The following is a 16,913-nucleotide window of genomic DNA, read 5'->3' as shown; positions in this document are numbered from 1 at the left end:
CATCTATGTAAGCACAGCTCCACCTCCCTAGGATACTGGCACATCGACCACCTGCTGCCCCAGCCACAGTGTCTTCACAGTGTACATCTTTGAGTCGTACATCTGCCAAGCTGTACTGAATTAACAGAATTCTCTATTTTGAAATTCCACGATACAGAAACAATTTTTAAAATATACCTTGTTTTGACTCTTCTGACTCGCAAACTTAAATCCACCTAGATTATGAAAAAGCTCACTATGTCATCCAGTTATCACTAGCAGTTTTATCAGATTTGCTAGGCCTTTGTGTTTGAGTCTGTGTCCTGACTTCTCAAACACTGCAAAGAACTGAGAAAAAGCACATTTTTACTTCTTCCAGTTCCAAGCACCAATTAGGAGAATCTCAGAAGCCTGGTGTTTTATAAATCACAGAACCTGGCATAAAATGTGAGAACAACACTTCTGATTTTGTAAAACTTCCAACATATTTTAATCAATATTAGATACTGCTTCACTGTAAACAGCATTAGATCAAATTTGTTGTTACATACTTTACTATAAAAAGTTTTCTGGCATACTTCATTATGAGTCAAATTGATTAATAGTAAGAGATATTAAAATTGCCAGAAACATTGCTCTCAGATCTTCAGCTATAACTTCAGAATCTAATATTGCAAATTATTATAAAATATACTTTAGGAAATATTTTGTGAAGAAAGTTATTTGCAAATATTCTGTAAGCACAATTAAACAGATGAATTTTTTGTAGCATCATGGATTTTTTTAATGAATCATGCTTGTTTCATGACTTACTCTTAGTAAAACAAACCCTGCATGTATCAATGCTAAGCTAAACTGTTTAAATTCCAGTACACTCATTATTCTTCATGACACTCATCTCCTTACAAAAAAATGTGCAACCTCCTTCTACTGCGTTTTTATACTTAACTGACATTCTTTTGGTATTTTTGTTTAAGTTGCCTCAGACATTTATAGGCATCCCTACTCAAGACAATGCGAAAGATCATCAGCAGTATGTTTAAAGACTTAAACGAACAGAATCTATTTAATCATTCTGAGCAATATTGACTGCTTAATTTTTACTTTCCCCCTCACCATAGGAAAGCAGGCAAAGGTAGAATGGATCATAAAGATCCAGAGTCACAGAATCCAGAAAATCCTGTCTCCGGACAACTCCTGATTGTAGTTACACCATAACCCAGTCACGTATTTACCTATCCTGTTTCTAATAGGGAGAAATCGAAGGACCAACTAGATGGGAATAAAATCATGAACACTAGATTCAGAAAGATGAACAGATAGGAAACTTCACAGCATCTAGAGACCTTACATCATAGCTATAAATTTATTCTTCCATTTTTTTAAATTATATTTTGACAATCTTTACAAAGTTAATTAGGGTAAAAAAGGTTCAAGGGCTATAGAAAAGTGGGTAAGACTAGTATTTTTTCCATATTTTTCCTTCATGTTTAAAGGTGGGTATTAAGGGAGAAGGCCCACCCAATTTCCCACCCTCCCCAGGTCCCGCATGTAGGGTATGCTCTGAGGTTCTTGCTCAAGTGGTTTTGATGATTTCAACAGTTATGAATCACTGCCAATCTTGCCACTCCAAGCACTATGAGGTCTTTGAAGAATCCACTGACTGACATAGTCCATCATAGAGTCTCTGTTTGCCCTGTATTTCGCTGCCAACATATAGCTGAGTTGGTTGGTTGACCTGTTCTGTCTTCTCTCTTTTCTTGGTTAAGGTTCTGAGTCCAGCATTTTGACTGGGGAGATCTCCAAAGAAATATTGTCTGAGGCGTTCTCAAGCCAGATTCTTGTATGTGCTAGCAAGTACAGGGCCCAGCACAGTCCATCACCCTGATCAGCTGGTGTTTGTAATTGCTGGGTTGGTTCTGTTTTCACTCCCAACTTCCACTGGAACCAATGGGTGTTGCAGTCCAGCCTGGTTCTGACCAGCACATACTCGGCACTCACATAAGCCAGTGGGAGCTGCAGGCTAGTTGAAGCGACCCGCAATAATCCCCACCAGGCCTGCCCCCTACCCTGTTTTGCCAGTATGTGTAGCAGTAGTCCAGTCTGTCCCACACCCCATTCCACTCCAGCCACTGTCCTAGTTTTATGCCCTCCCATGGAAGTGGTAACCCAAGAGGGAGGAGCCCACTATTTCCCTCCCAGGCCTCTCCCACTCCCAGATTATGCACTCTCCAGATAGTTCTGTGGTTTAACTTGACAGAACTAGCCCCCAGTGCCAGCTTCTTGCCGCTGATACTGTGGCTAAGCCCAAACAACCCTCACCCACTTTAATTTTGTTTGCACCAGTAGCAATAATTAGCCCCCCAGCCCGGCTTTTCCCTGATCTGGGCCACATGAGGCGTACAAATGTTGTACCCCTGCCTAGTCTGGTCTGCCCCCAGCCCAGCCCATGCTCTCCAGCAGGGGTAGCTGTCCAGCAAAGGAACCACCCCTTATTCCCCTGCCGGCTCTGCCCCCTTGTTCTCACGCTTGCTGGTTGGGCACTGCGGTCCCTTCCGGTATAGGCAACCTCACCTTGGCATTCCATATTGTGCACTAGTCTTTGTTGCGACCGAACCTGACTCAACCCTCACTGTGTTCTGGTGCCTGGATTTGCCAGTGGATGATGTGGACAGATTCAGCCTGGTCTTCCCCGACCCATGCCAAATGTATGAGAGTGGGAAACTTTCCATGGCCTCTTCTGGGCTGTTTCCTATCATATTTCTTACGCTTACCTGCCGGGTCTGTGTCCTGCTAGAGCAGTTGCCCAGGCTCCTCCAGCAGAACACCTCCCAATATCAGGTTTCATGCTTACCAGTGGGTCCATGAGCCAGCCCTACTCAGTCCACCTCCTGCCCTAGCAGGAACAGTGGCTTTTCCTGACTGGCCTTCAACCAAACTGGTTCTTCTGTTGGATGTTTCAGCCCAGCCATGGCTCATCCATACCCATATATGGCACACTCATGTCTCAGTAGGGGGTTGAGACCTTGCCTAGTCCGTCCCACATCTACCCTGGTCCTCCAGGACACCAGGCGGTGTTGGAGTCTGGCCTGACTTGGTGTATCCAGTCCCAGTCCACACTTGTGCCAAGGGAGACTACAACCATTTCCCAATCAGAACGCAGTCCCCATTCCAGGTCACACGCCCCTTAGTGGGAACCTCAACCCAGCTAGGGCTGTCCCCTTAGCTCCCCAACCGGGCCTGTTCCCAGCCTTAGATCACATGCATGCCAGTGGTTGCTCTGATTCAGCTTGGCACAGCCCCTCACTTGTCCCGACCTCTGCCTTAGACACTGTGACTTAGTGTCCTTGACTCACACAGACCAGTAGGTGCAAGAGCCTAGCTCAACATTACCTGTGCTCCATCCTGGTCTTTTGTTTTGCTTGTGGGCTAATGTTTGCTCAGTCCTGCCTGGTACACCCCATTCCATTACCAATTCACACACTGACCAGCCTTTGGAGCTGCTTTGCCCAGCTTGTCTGACCCCCAGGTCTGGATCACATGCTCACCAGCAGGAGCTATGACTCTCCAGGGGAGTTTCCCAAGTTCTTCTACTTGATCCACTCCCAGACCCAGTTCTCATACATGCCATTGGCTTTTAGGCCAGTGCCTGGAGCAATCTGGCCTTCCATTTAGTCTTATATGAGCTGGTGAAAGTTGCAGCCCGGCCCACCCCACACCCTATTCAGGATGCACATTCGGGTGCTGCTGCCTTGACCAGTCCATACTGTTGTGGGTTCCTTTACCTGTGATTGATGGCAGGCTCCTTGGTCACAACTAGCTTAGTCCATCACCACCCCAACTCTTGAGATAACCAGTGGGCCTAGAATTTTCACAGGGTTTGGCCCACATATACACCCCACTGAATCTACCTCCAGATATGGTTTTCTCGAGTGCTAGTTAATGTCATGGCCCTGCCTAATGTGACGTGTCTCCTGATCCATCATCATGTCAGGTAACATGATATAAATCTGCAGGACAAGCCCCGAGCCATAGCTTTTGCATGGACTGGAATTTGGTGGTCAGCATTGTTCAGTGATTACAAGTTTTACAAAGGAAGAGTTACTGTCATTGGGAATCTTGGCCAATGCTTCATGTCCTAGAACAATGGGTTCAACCTGGCGCTAACTAAGCAGCGACTCAAAGAACCAGAACCCTAGAGCTCCGGGCCGGGCAGGATGAAATAGGTGGACGCATATGGGGATCTGAGGGCTCATGTCCTGGATTGGTAGAGCACATGTGTCAGAACTGTCCCTCCTCAATGGAAAAGACAGAGCACTGGATGGCAGAACCTGATGTAAATGGAGGATATGGCAGCCCATTAGGGCCTACAGAGGACATCTGATACCACAGCACAGGAAGGAGGTCAGAACAAATTGGACAACTACACCAACCAAGGGATGACTGCAAATATCTGGGCAAATGGAGACTTTAAATTCAACTCTGTCAGCAAATGGACATTGGCAGGATTGATAGCATTTCAGAACTATCAAAACCACTTAAGCAAAATAGTCAAACCATGCTCCACATCAGGGAACCTGGGCTGGTATCAGTTGGCCATTCCCCATCCCTGGGTAGTGGGCTGATTAAGAAACCTGGTGTGGTTTCTCCCCTTATCTCCTCCAGATACAGGAAGAAAAGGAAAATTTAAAAACAATCCTCTCACCCACTTTCTCCTAACCCTTGATCTTTCCCACCCTAATCAACTATGTAAACATCAAAGAAAAAAAAAAAGGTTTCAAGAGTCACAATACATCCCCAGAATACTGTGGTCTTGGTTTTCTGAGTGCACCTAACACATTAGTAATGATGGCAAGTGACTGTCATTTATTTCCTTAACACCTACTACCAACATGAAATGACATTCAAGGTTATTTATTCACCTTAGAGCCAAATGAACCTGGTCTTTATTGACACAGACTGTAGCAACAAGGGTTTGTTTTTTTTAAGATGGATATATTTTTATCCAAAAGACAGATTTTTCAGAGAAAGAGAAAGGAAGAGATAGAGGTTTTCCATCTGTTGGTTCACTCCCCAAGCGGCCACTATGGCCAGAGCTGAGCTGATTCAAAGCTCGAAGCAAGGAAGCTCCTCCAGTTCTCCCATGTGCTTTCAGGGTCCCAAGAAATTGGGCCATCCTTTGCTGCTTTCCCAGGTCATAAGCAGGGAGATGGATCAAAAGTGAAGCAGAAAAAATCATATATAAAGTACAGCAGCTGGGACATAAACCAGCACCTGTATAAGATGCTGGTGCTATGAAGTGTGGGATTAGCCTGGGCTGGGACCCACAAATGAGTTTTTAACAACATGGCCTAATTGCCATGACAATAACATTCACAAAGGAATTTAAAAGACACAGAATCCTATGTTATCTTGAACATGTAGACTCTGTTTACAACACAGAAGGCCAATTAAACTGGTATCTCCAGGGGTGGAAGTCTGGTGGGGCAGTTAAGACATTGCTTGGGATACTCATATCCAATATCAGAGTGTCCGGATGCAAGTCCAAGTTCCACTTTTTACTAATACACTTATGGTAATGAAGCAGATAGTGGTTCAATGGGTTCAACTCAAATGGGTTCTTGCCACTCCCCTGGGAGACCAGATGCAGTTTCAAGCTTCTGACATGAGTCTAGGTAGACTTGTTGTCACTGACATCTGGGAGTAAATATGCAGATCTCTATCTGTCTCTCGTTCTGTATCCCTCACCCTTTAGCATATTTTGTTTACAAAAAAAAAAAAAAAAAGGTGGGGCGGGGGGGGGGGGGGAGAAGGCAAGGCAGCATCTCCAAAGAGAACCTTCAAGGCACAGTTATTTCCTTAAGCCTATATCACTACAACGCTTCGCTTCCTCAGCTTCAGAATCTTCCATACAGGTATCCCAGAGCACACAGCTTTCCAATAACAAGTGGAAAACAGTGTATCCATGTCCTACCTAAGGTAACTTGGACAAAAGGAAATTAAGAAACATTACACTAAGCCAAGTAAATTAATGGCAACAAAACTTGAGCTAACCTAGTCACACAGACCTTTGGAAAAAAATCAAGTTAAATATTTATACACTTGGGATAGTTTTTCTTCAAAAAAATATTTGGTACAGTTTCTGTTGAGTAACATTAAGAACACTGTAAAACCACCAGTAAAACAAACTAGATTCAAATTCCACGCGAACACATGTGCTTTGCAACCTGTAATCAACACCAAGAAATAGCTCCTTTGAAGCTATTAAAATCCTGGAAAGAAATCATAATTATCCCATCTGGGAATACCATGCTAAAGCCGGAATACCATTAGAACAGTTAGTTTCTAATCACATTCTTCCTATTAATTTGCAAATTTCTTAGACAAATAAATAACATTCCTTATGGATGACAGATTTTAAGCAGAGAATATCATAGTGTTTGCCAGAGGCTGGAGGAAACTGCTATAGGTCAGAGAGGCTGAGGACTACAGTGGTAACATAGTTAAAATGTACAAGATATCTGCAAATATAACAGACTCTGGTGCTCTTCAGTGGAAAAAAGGTAACTAATGAGAGAATGGATACGTTAATGTAGCTAAAGTGTTCCACTAGTTACAACATGAAATCATCATGCATTAAATTGTTTTTGAATGTTTTTCTATGCAAAGTTTAAAAATTTATTTATTTTTTTAATTTTCATATTGTTTCCTTCATGTTTAAAGGTGGGTATTAAGGGAGAAGGCCCACCCAATTTCCCACCCTCCCCAGCCACTGTCCTAGTTTTCGTGCACTCCCATGGAAGTGGTAACCCAAGAGGGATGAGCCCACTATTTCCCTCCCAGGCCTCTCCCACTCCCAGATTATGTACTCTCCAGATAGTTCTGTGGTTTGACCTGACAGAACTAGCCCCCAGTGCCAGCTTCTGCCAGCTGATGCTGTGGCTAAGCCCAAACAACCCTCACCCACTTTAATTTTGTTTGCACCAGTAGCAATAATCAGCCCAGCCTGGTTTTTCCCTGATCTAGTCCACAGGAGGCGCACAGGTGCCGTAGCCCTGCTTGGTCTGCCACCATCCCAGCCCATGCTCTCCAGTGGGATTAGCTGTCCAGCAAAGGAACCACCCCTTATTCCCCTGCCAGCTCTGCCTCCTCCCTTCCTTGTTCTCATGCTTGCTGGTTGGGCGCTGCGATCACTTCCAGTACAGGCAACCTCACCTTTGCATTGCGTACATGCATTAAATTTTTAAAATAAGTTTAATTTAATGCCCATTGACACGTATGAGAGTTAAATGGGATGTGAGACAGACTAAACAAGTCTGCGGTACATACTGGCATGCATGGGAACCAAGGTAGGGGGCAGGCCTGGTGGGGGTTATGCAGAGTTGCCCCAACTAGGCTGCAGCTCACACTGGTTTGCATGAGGGCCAAGTATGAAGTGGGCAGGATCGGGCTGGGCTGTAACACCATCGGTTCGCATGGAAGACAGGGCTGGAAACAGAACTGACCCAGCAATTGCAACCACCAGCATATGCATAAGCTGAGTGGGGCGACAGACTGTGCCAGACCCTGTACTGGCAAGCACACACAAGATTCAGCTCTGGGATCACCTCAGAAGAAGTTTCTTTCGAGATCCCTCTAACTGAACTGCTGAACTCAGAACCCCAACCATGAAGAGACAGCCAGTGGATTCTGAATAGAGTACATTGAGATTGAAATGGATGAGATTGGCAGCAGTTCAGAACTGTTGAATTATCAAAACTGTTTGAGCAAGACCCTCAGAGCATGCCCCACATTGAGGACCTGGGATGGGTGGGAGGCTGGGCAGGGCTTCTCCCTTTATTTCTCCCCTGACCCCAGATACAGAAAAAAAGGAAATGATATTAATATGGAAACTAGGGTCTTACCCACTTTCCTGTAACCATTGACCCTTTGTGCCCTAATCAACTATGTAAGATTACCAAAATAAAAATTTTTTAAATAATTTTAAATCAAGTTAATTTGGAAGCATATAGTAGTAATACTCTATCAACTCTAATAATTTTAATTAACTTTAAGCAAAGTAGGCATCAACAACAAAGAATGTGGAAAAAAATAACATTTTTATTCATTTCAAAAGTATAATTTGGGGCTCGCACCATGGCTCAACAGGCTAATCCTCCATCATGTGGTGACATTATCCCTATGGGTGTCAGTTCATGTTCCAGCTGCTCTACTTCCAATCCAGCTCTCACATGGCCTGGGAAAGTAGCTGTTGCAACCACTGGGAATGAACCAGTGAATGGAAAATCTTCTCTCCCTCTCTCTCCTTCTTTCTGTTAGTCTCCCTTTCAAATAAAAATAAATATTTTTTTTAAAAGTATAAGTTGAGGCTGATCTTGTGGCATAGAAGGTAAAGCTATCCCCTGAAACACCAGCAAATCAAAAAGGCATCATTTCACATCCTGGGTGATGCACTTCCAACCCAGCTCTCTGCTATTAAAACTAGAAAATCAGCAGCCTTTGGCTCAAGTGTCTGGACCCCTATCACTTATATGGGAAACCTGGATAAAAATTTTGGCTTCAGCCTGGCTGTGCAGCCACCGGGGTATTGAGTTAGTGGATGGATGGAATCAATCTCTTCCTCATCCTGCCCCTCTCTAATTCTTCCAAAGAAATGAATCACTTTGGTTTGGTTTGGTTTTACACTGTATCTTTTGGCCCAGATACCTCACTTTTCAGTTCTTTATCCGAGACATAAGAAAGCATGTCCACACAAACATCAAGAATGCAACAGCCTTGTTTACTGTAACTAAAACTAGAAACAACCCATATACTAACAGGAGAAGCAATAAGCTTAAATGTAATAATTCATACAAGTCTACTAAAACAGAACAAACCAAGCATGCCATAACATGAGTGAAATTCTGGAAATTATTCTGAGATAAAGAAGCCAGACACAAAAGTACATACTACAGAATTCCGTTTTGTGAAGTTCCAGAAAATGCGAAGTCAATTCATAATGAAAGCTATCAGAAAGGCAGCGCTCTCCAGCTGAGGGACAGCTGCCTGAGAGAGTGGAGTGAGGGAAATGAAGAGCTTTGAATGTGCTGAATCTTGATACAGGGGGGCAGCTTCACCAACGTACACATTTGTCAAAACAGTGTGGTTAAGGTCCACAAATTCCACATCCTGTAAAGTTCACCTCAGAATCACAACTGTAACAACAATATTCCATGTAGTACAGAACTATGGAGAATAATGGCAGAATTGGGGTTGTATTTCCAGCTGGGTGAGGAGCACAGGTTGCTGTTACGTATTGTGCTCACTTTCCATATAGGTGACATTTTCCAAGATAAGCTGAGCAATACGTGTCACTAAAATATACCAGTAAGCTTTCTCTATGCAAAAGAAGTTTCTAAACAGCCACAGAAATCCCATGACTGTGCTCCACATGGTGAATTTTAAGTGGGCTCATTATCTTCTCCAGCTCCCCTCATCCCCACCCCAGCATAACTCCTATCTAAGGAATCATGGGGGAAAACATGATATGGTTGTCTCAACAACCACCAGATCCCAAATCAATTCCCCTCTGGACCCTCGAGTATTTGCTACAAGCAAATACTGCTACAGATGGAGAAATTACAACTCTATCCACTGGGGAAAACAATTTTCTTGACAGAGCCAAACCTTAGCCTTTGTTCTGCCTATTCTCCAAACCAGTGTTTCTTATATGCTAATTTAAAAAATGAAAATGTGTTTTCTGGAATCTTGATTTTTTAAAAAAATATATTCTTCAAAGCTTTTAAACGTCTGATTTCTCAGCAATTTAAAATACTCTCTCAAGTTCAGAAAATGATGGTAAATGCAGTCAGGTCAAGACTGTCTTGATAGAATCTAGTAGCGAACTCAAATATTGGTAACAGCCTATTGTCTAGAGTCAACATAAGATAAACACTGAAATTAAGTAAAAGCTCCAAAATGTACAAATTCCAAGTCTGTACGTAGAAATCTTTCTACTAACATCTATTTGTGTACATTTCCTGCTAAATTCCAAGGAAAAAAAAATGAGAAGATACTAAGCAATAAATGCCCAGAAAGCGATCTTTGGTACTAGCATACTCCATCATGCACTCATTCATTCAACCATCCAGTAAATGGTTGCGTGCCCACTTATACCAGATGTTCTTGTAGTGGTTAAGAGAAAAGGCAGGGAGCAAACCACATCTGTGCCCACTGAGAGCTTACAGTTCAGTACAAGGAGACAGGCTTATCCAAAGGGTTGAAGTTAAGAAGTAGCTTGGAGGAGTATAAACTGGGAGAAATGGAGACCTATATAGAGACTACTATGTAATACACTTGGTCAGAGAAAGTCCCTCATTCACTCTGTCAACAAGCCTGAAGAGTGTGGAGTTTCAGAATTCCAGCCACAAAAGTGGCAAGTGCAATGGTCCTGTATCTGACGGCAGAGCAGCTGCAGTAAGTTAGGGCAAGGGCTACAGAAGATGGAAGGGAGAGGTGCGATACAAATGACTTATACACTCATTTTCAGGGTGCAGCATCCAGTGTGAGAGATGGGGAGCCACTGGAGGATAGAGCAGAAAATGACGCTGTATAATGTGTGGTTTACAGATTGCTAGCTGGGCGAGAAACCAGTAGTAGAACAAAGGGATGAAACAGAAAGACCAGTTCAATCTTACAGGATGACAATGCATCCAGGGATAAGTTTTAACTTGCATTGTTTACTCTAATTTCATTATATGAGTGAATATTTCAATAATTAAAATATAAGTCAACTGAATTACCCTCCTGTTTGTCACTGGCTTGAGAAACTAGATTTAGTAAGCAAGAATCTTGATGCTTTTCAGGGTCTAGTTTGACCATCTGTAGTACCTTCGTGTCATTACTCTAACAGGTTAATAAAAAAAACTTCCAATTGCCAAAATAATCATACTTTCTAAAGTATTCCTTCACAAGTCTCAGAAAACACTAAATGCAAATGCAAAAGGGCTAATATCACTGAAGTTACAATCCTTATTACAACACATAAATCTTAGTAGTGAAAACCCATTTAAGATTTCTGAAAGCTAAACTGAACATGTATTGCAAGACAATCCAACAATACTCTGCCAGGCATCAGTTGTGTAGCCGAACACAATCACTCGAGCTGTAGGTTCCTTAAATTCAGTGAAGAGCATGTCCAAACCATAGCCTCATCCGAATCATGCTGCTGTATTAAAAGCCGTGTAGAAAAACCAGCACACACTTCATACCTTTCAGGACTTTTAGCCGTACTTGTGCTATTAATTGGTTTGAGACGGTATTTGAAACGCATGCTTTCCTGATCACTGGCTGATTTCACCCCACGCTCAGAGCACTCTAATAAATTAAATCATCCTGGCTGTGTCATGAATCGCAGCTGGCACACTGGAGCACTGCTCTTTGATGATGAGCAAGCAATACAAAACAAGATGCTGATTCCACTCTTTCCCAATCTCCAGCACCTTGCAGAATATTACTGAGCAGGCCTTTTAAAGTAAAAACTAACGTTACAATAAAGTTCACCCTTGTTTTTGCAAAACAGAACTCGATTGCCAAAAAACTCTTGGGTTTTGTTTTCTTCTTCCCAAACAGCAGGTAACATCTACAGCAAAAAGGGTGCTGAGGAAGGGGCGGAAGACGCTCCTTAAAGAGATTGTCCAGCTACTACTAACCAGTGAGGCCTGATGAGAGTGGGGTGCCCTTAGCCACTTACAACCCAGCGACTGGTTTCCACCCGCAGCTGAACATTGTCAGCTCTGCCTCCAACAAGCGCTCTCCCTCTCGGGAGACAGGCCACCTTCCCAGCACACTCTACCCCCATCTGTCCCTCGCTCCTTTCCCCTTCAATTACAAACTCCTGCATCTTGTTACGGATCGCTTTTTTCCCCCTCGCTTTTGTTATTCAAAATACCTTAAAGCTTCTCTGGAATAAAGAGAGAAATAAATCAAAGATTTCTTTCTCCGGGTCTGAATTTAAATCCAGTAGGCAGTGAGAAATGGTGAAATGGGTATATGGGTGTCTAAGATGTCAAGATTTCTTTGTAAACGACAAGAATAAAGAACAAAATACTACAGAGATTTGAGAAGTGCGTCTGTGAGTCTGTCTTTTTCGGGGCAAAGGGAAGCAATCAGGGAGAAGCTCTATAGAGGCAGTCGCCCACCCCCGGCTCTTACCAACCCCTCTCCAATCCACTGCAGGGCCGGCGCTTCCCAGAACACTCGTCCCCCCGCGGAGGACAGCTTCCCGACAGCAGAGCAAAGGACCTAAGGCCGGGTGGTCAGTCGGGGCAGAAGGAGGGATGCGGATAAAGATGAAGAGGGGTCAAAGCAACCTAAGGAACGACGCGGAAGCGAGCGAGGCCAGATGAAACCGCTGCCCCAGATGAAAAGGCAGGGCTCGCCTGCCGAGACTTACCTGGAACAGTCAAGGTAGAGGATGCCGCTGGCACCTCTGGCCTCTCCTCCTCTGCCTCCTCCCGCTGCCTCTGCTGCTGCTGCTGCTGCTGCTGCTGCTGCTGGATGAGACTGAGATCGGAGCGGCTGAGTTCGGCTCTGGCGACCGCGGGCACCAGCCTGGCCTTCAGCAGCACCGCGGCCAGGCCGAGGAGCAGGGTGCAGGGGACGCGCCGGCAGAACCTCGCCATGGCCGAGAGCCAGAGGGCCGCGGCGGCATATTGCGGGGCTCCGGGCGGCGGCGGGCGCTCGCTCGCTCCCCCTCGCGCCGTCTGCGCGCACAGCCTCGCAGCGATGCGGAGGCCGAGGAGGCGGCGCGGGCGGAGGCAGCGGCTGCGGCGAGTTGGTACCCACGCGCACGTGACGCGCGGGCCGGGGCGGGGCGAGCCGGCGGCGCCGGGCAGCTCCGGAACGCACGGGTACCGAGAGCCGCTCCGGTTAACTAGCAGACCTTCAGGTGGTCACCACCGACCATCGCAGTGGAAAATGTACAGAAAGTAGAATACAATTCTCCCCACTGGGCCTCCGAGTAGAAAAGGAGGCACACAGATGACGCTCATCACAGCGCTTCCTGTGGCAACAAGATATCAGAAACCCAGGGTCTCCTCACCAGATAAGCTCTGCTGCATCCCATCCAGCAATGCATCTTGACTAGCTGTAGTTGGCTTACACTTGCCATTTGTTAAAAACCTCGCTAAGTACTGAGATCTTTGTCCCAGCAGGCATTTAGTCAGGTGCTTGGAATAACTGAGATAGAGTCCTTATCTGCTAAAACCGCACCAACTGGAGAGGGAGTGCAGATTTAATCCAGGTTGATTGGTTGCAACTGGAGAAGCTGCACGATGTTCCGTGATTGCATGGAATTGAGGGAAATTGACCATCTGGTGAATGCAATCAAGTTGTGAATCGCTGGGAAAGATGAGATTAAAAAGAAGAGTAAGAGTGCCTCACGTAGACAGGAGCAGCCAGTCCTCTCTACAAAGGGGCGGGGGTGGGAGACCATACCGAGGGTGTCAGGAACTCTTCCAGCTCTCTACATATGTTAACTGCTGTAATAAGCTAGGATGCTGTGCTAGGAAATGGGGATATAAGCTACAGGTGTTGATGAAAACAATAGGATGCTGGACTCTGCCATGTTTATGTTTACAATGTCATGAAACACTTAAATGACGGACTTGTGAGTACTGCTGAAGGACTATACTGTTGTAAAAATAAGGGTGGGGACAGGGCCTGGCACGAAAGGGTGGTGGTTTAAGTCCTTGCCTTGCACGTGCCAGGATCCCATATGGTCGCCAGTTCTAATCCCGGCGGCCCCGCTTCCCATCCAGCTCCCTGCTTGTGGCCTGGGAAAGAAGTTAAGGACGGCCCAAAGCCTTGGGACCCTGCACCTGCGTGGGAGACCCGGAAGAGCTTCTGGCTCCTGGCTTCGGACTGGCTCAGCTTCAGCCATTATGGCTACTTGGGGAGTGAACCATTGGACGGAAGATCTTCTCTGTCTCTCCTCCTCTCTGTATATCCGCCTTTCCAATCAAATCTTTTAAAGGGGGGGGGATACAAATGGTGGGAGTGGAGGTAATTGTGGAAGGGGAAATCTCTGAACTTATGCAACCGTATCATGAAAAATATAAATTAAAAAAAAATTCAGGAGCCTCTCAATCAGTTGTGTATCTTAAAAGACCCACTTTGCCATCCATATGGAAGATGCTGTAGAAACAAAGCTTTCATATCCTCAGCATAGAAACATTTGCAAAAACTCGTTAAAAGATGTCCAAGACCTGTGAAACTGAAAAGGAGACAGGAAACTGAGTTACTGGCTATTTAAGGGTACAGTCAACCCAGACGGTTGGCTGGGGCAGTGGGGTGGGAGCACCGTGAACATTCCTAAAGGAAATCCAAGTTGCCAGCGTGAGGTCTCAGGTAGCCACCTAAGACACTGTCAGTGTAACTGATGATAGGACTGCTCCTTCCATTGTAGTCTCCAGTATCATTGTGTAACAAAAATGACATCTGACTGTGCCATCACTCATTTACCATTCAATTTGATTCAGTCAATGGACTGAGTGCGCGAGTCCCTGTTGGGGGAGATGAACTTGGCACAGTAACGGTATCTTTGCCCCTGTGTTCTGTCTCTCAATGGCAACTGATAGCATGCTGACAGTCCTACCTGCTTGGCTTGCTGCCCACAGGTCTGCTAGGTAACGGTTTGGCTCTGGGCCACTTTTGTCTGTAAATCTATACAAGTAACAAGGACAAGGCTACGTGCATGTGTGCAAGTAGATTGGAGGCTGTGTGTATGTGTGTGTGTGTGTGTGTGTGTGTGTGTGTGTGCGCGCGCGCGTGCAACTACTGCCAGGACACAAAGGCAGACATTGCCTCCAGTCCCACCATCATTTGGGACAAGTGGCTGGTTCCTGTGCCTTTCTCACCACCCATGTGAGTAAAGGAGATAGAAACCCACAGAAAATTCTAAGTTGTTCTCTAACCTGTCATAATCTGAATCTGCTTATCCAGGGCCCTAAGCCCAAGACACATAGTCCTTTTTTAACCTTCGCCATTCTTGTGTATATCCCTCTTGATATTTTCAACTTGCTGGAAATTTGAATTATTAATTAATTAATTAAATAGAATCTTGAAGCATAGAAAATTACTCTGGGGCCAGCGTTGTCACCGAGCAGGTTTAGTGGTCACCTGCCATGTCAGCATCCAATATGGGTACCAGTTTATGTCCCAAATGTTCCACTTCTTTTTTTTAAAAAAAGATTTATTTTTATTTTATTTTTATTACAAAGTCAGAGATACAGAGAGGAGGAGAGGAAGATCTTCCATCCAATGATTCACTCCCCAAGTGAGCACAACGGCTGGTGCTATGCCGATCTGGAGCCAGGAGCCAGGAACTTCCTCCAGGTCTCCCACATTGGTGCAGGGTCCCAAGGCTTTGGGCCGTCCTCGACTGCTTTCCCAGGCCAGAAGCAAGGAGCTAGATGGGAAGTGGAGCTGCTGGGATTAGAACAGGTGCCCATATGGGATCCCGGCGCATCCAAGGTGAGGACTTTAGCCGCTAGGCCACACTGCTGGGCCCCAAATGTTCCACTTCTAACCCAACTCCCTACTAATACACCTCAAAAAGCAGTAGAAGATGGTCCAACAGTTTTTGCCCCTGCCACTCATGTAGGAGATTCAGATGAAGCTTCTGGCTTCTGGCTACAGGCTTCCCAACCCTGTAATTATGCGGGGAGTGAAATCACAGATGGACACCTCTTTGTGACTCTCATTCTCCCTGTGTGACTGATTCTCAAATAAATGAATGAATCTTTTTTAAATGAAGAGAAAATTATTCTTTAGTCAAGGCTATAAAAATAGTGCCTATCTTACTATAAAGTATGGTAATAATAGTCAGCATCCTACACAGATCGTCCCATACCCTCAGAGCAGCTTTATAAATCAGTTTCATTATCCTATTTAGTGCCTGAAAAGAAAGAGGATGAGCGAGGCTTGTGTCTTGTCCAGGGCCACACTGGTGTTACATGAGCTTACTCTTCTGTACTATTTGGAACTTCTACCACAAGCTTAGCTTGACAGTAATTTTTATTTAACAAAAACAAACTATACATTCCACATGCTTACTTAGAAAGCAGATGCCAAGGTAAGCCCCTCACCCTGAACAGCACTGTTCCATCCTTGCTTTGCCTCCTGTGGGAGCAGGAGCGTCGTGGGCAGAGGGCGGAGGGCAGTGAGCCTTCATTAATCTCTTCAGGCTGTTTCGGCGTATTCTCTTCCAACTTACCACTGCTCCTGGGGAGAAGAAAAGAGAAAATGGAAATGACTCCAAAAACCTGACCGTTGGATCAGAAGGAAAGGAATGCTGCCAGGATATCTGAGTCTTGCCTGTGGTGGCCAAATCATCTTTAATATATCAGAAACAGACCTTCATAAGGCAAAACCACCGCATGGTAGCCCTAATAGAGGGTAACCAAATATTTTCCACACCATGGACCATTTAAGGAGTTTTGTCAACCGTGGACATTAAAACGGTTTTTAAATGTCCTACAACTCATTTAGTTTATGTTTAATTTCTGTGCAATATTTAAAAAGCCATGTCATCTGATGCTGTCAAGGCTAATGGCGAATCACAAATCTGGTCAAGAGATGTGCAAATCAATATATCTTACATATGTGTTGCACTACTTATTTAACCTTAAAATGACTAAATGTATACTCATACACCAATGTTTTGATTGAGGGGCAAGACCTTTTTCTTTGTACATCTTCATGTGTGAAGTAATGAACAGCAACAATAATTCACCCTCACAATTTACCGTTTTGGTTTAAGTTGTGGGAATTCTTAAAGACCCTTGACAAGTAAACTGAGTGTTAAGCACATTTTTTCAATTTTTCCACACATTTATTGTTACTTCCTTCAAGCTTATATTCTATCCATTCATTATAAACACATTAAGCTAGCA

At 44.7% G+C, this 16,913-nt stretch overlaps 1 protein-coding gene across 1 annotated transcript in view; it reads right to left on the bottom strand.

The window, feature by feature from the left end:
• The window catches only part of FAM171B (family with sequence similarity 171 member B), a 70,308-nt gene extending 57,616 nt beyond the window's left edge, over positions 1-12,692 (bottom strand). Inside the window, exon 1 of the mRNA XM_040972144.1 lies at positions 12,413-12,692. Within this exon, the coding sequence (XP_040828078.1) occupies positions 12,413-12,641 (229 nt within the window). The 5' untranslated portion in view covers positions 12,642-12,692. The remainder of the gene's footprint in view (positions 1-12,412) is intronic.
• Positions 12,693-16,913: the final 4,221 nt, after the last annotated feature.

This window comes from Ochotona curzoniae, unplaced genomic scaffold (assembly GCF_017591425.1).
Source record: "Ochotona curzoniae isolate NIBS_2020 unplaced genomic scaffold, NIBS_Ocur_1.0 contig_2210, whole genome shotgun sequence".
Classification (NCBI taxonomy): domain Eukaryota; kingdom Metazoa; phylum Chordata; class Mammalia; order Lagomorpha; family Ochotonidae; genus Ochotona; species Ochotona curzoniae.
Note: the sequence above shows the minus strand (reverse complement) of the source record. Positions and strands in the feature narration are given on the sequence as shown.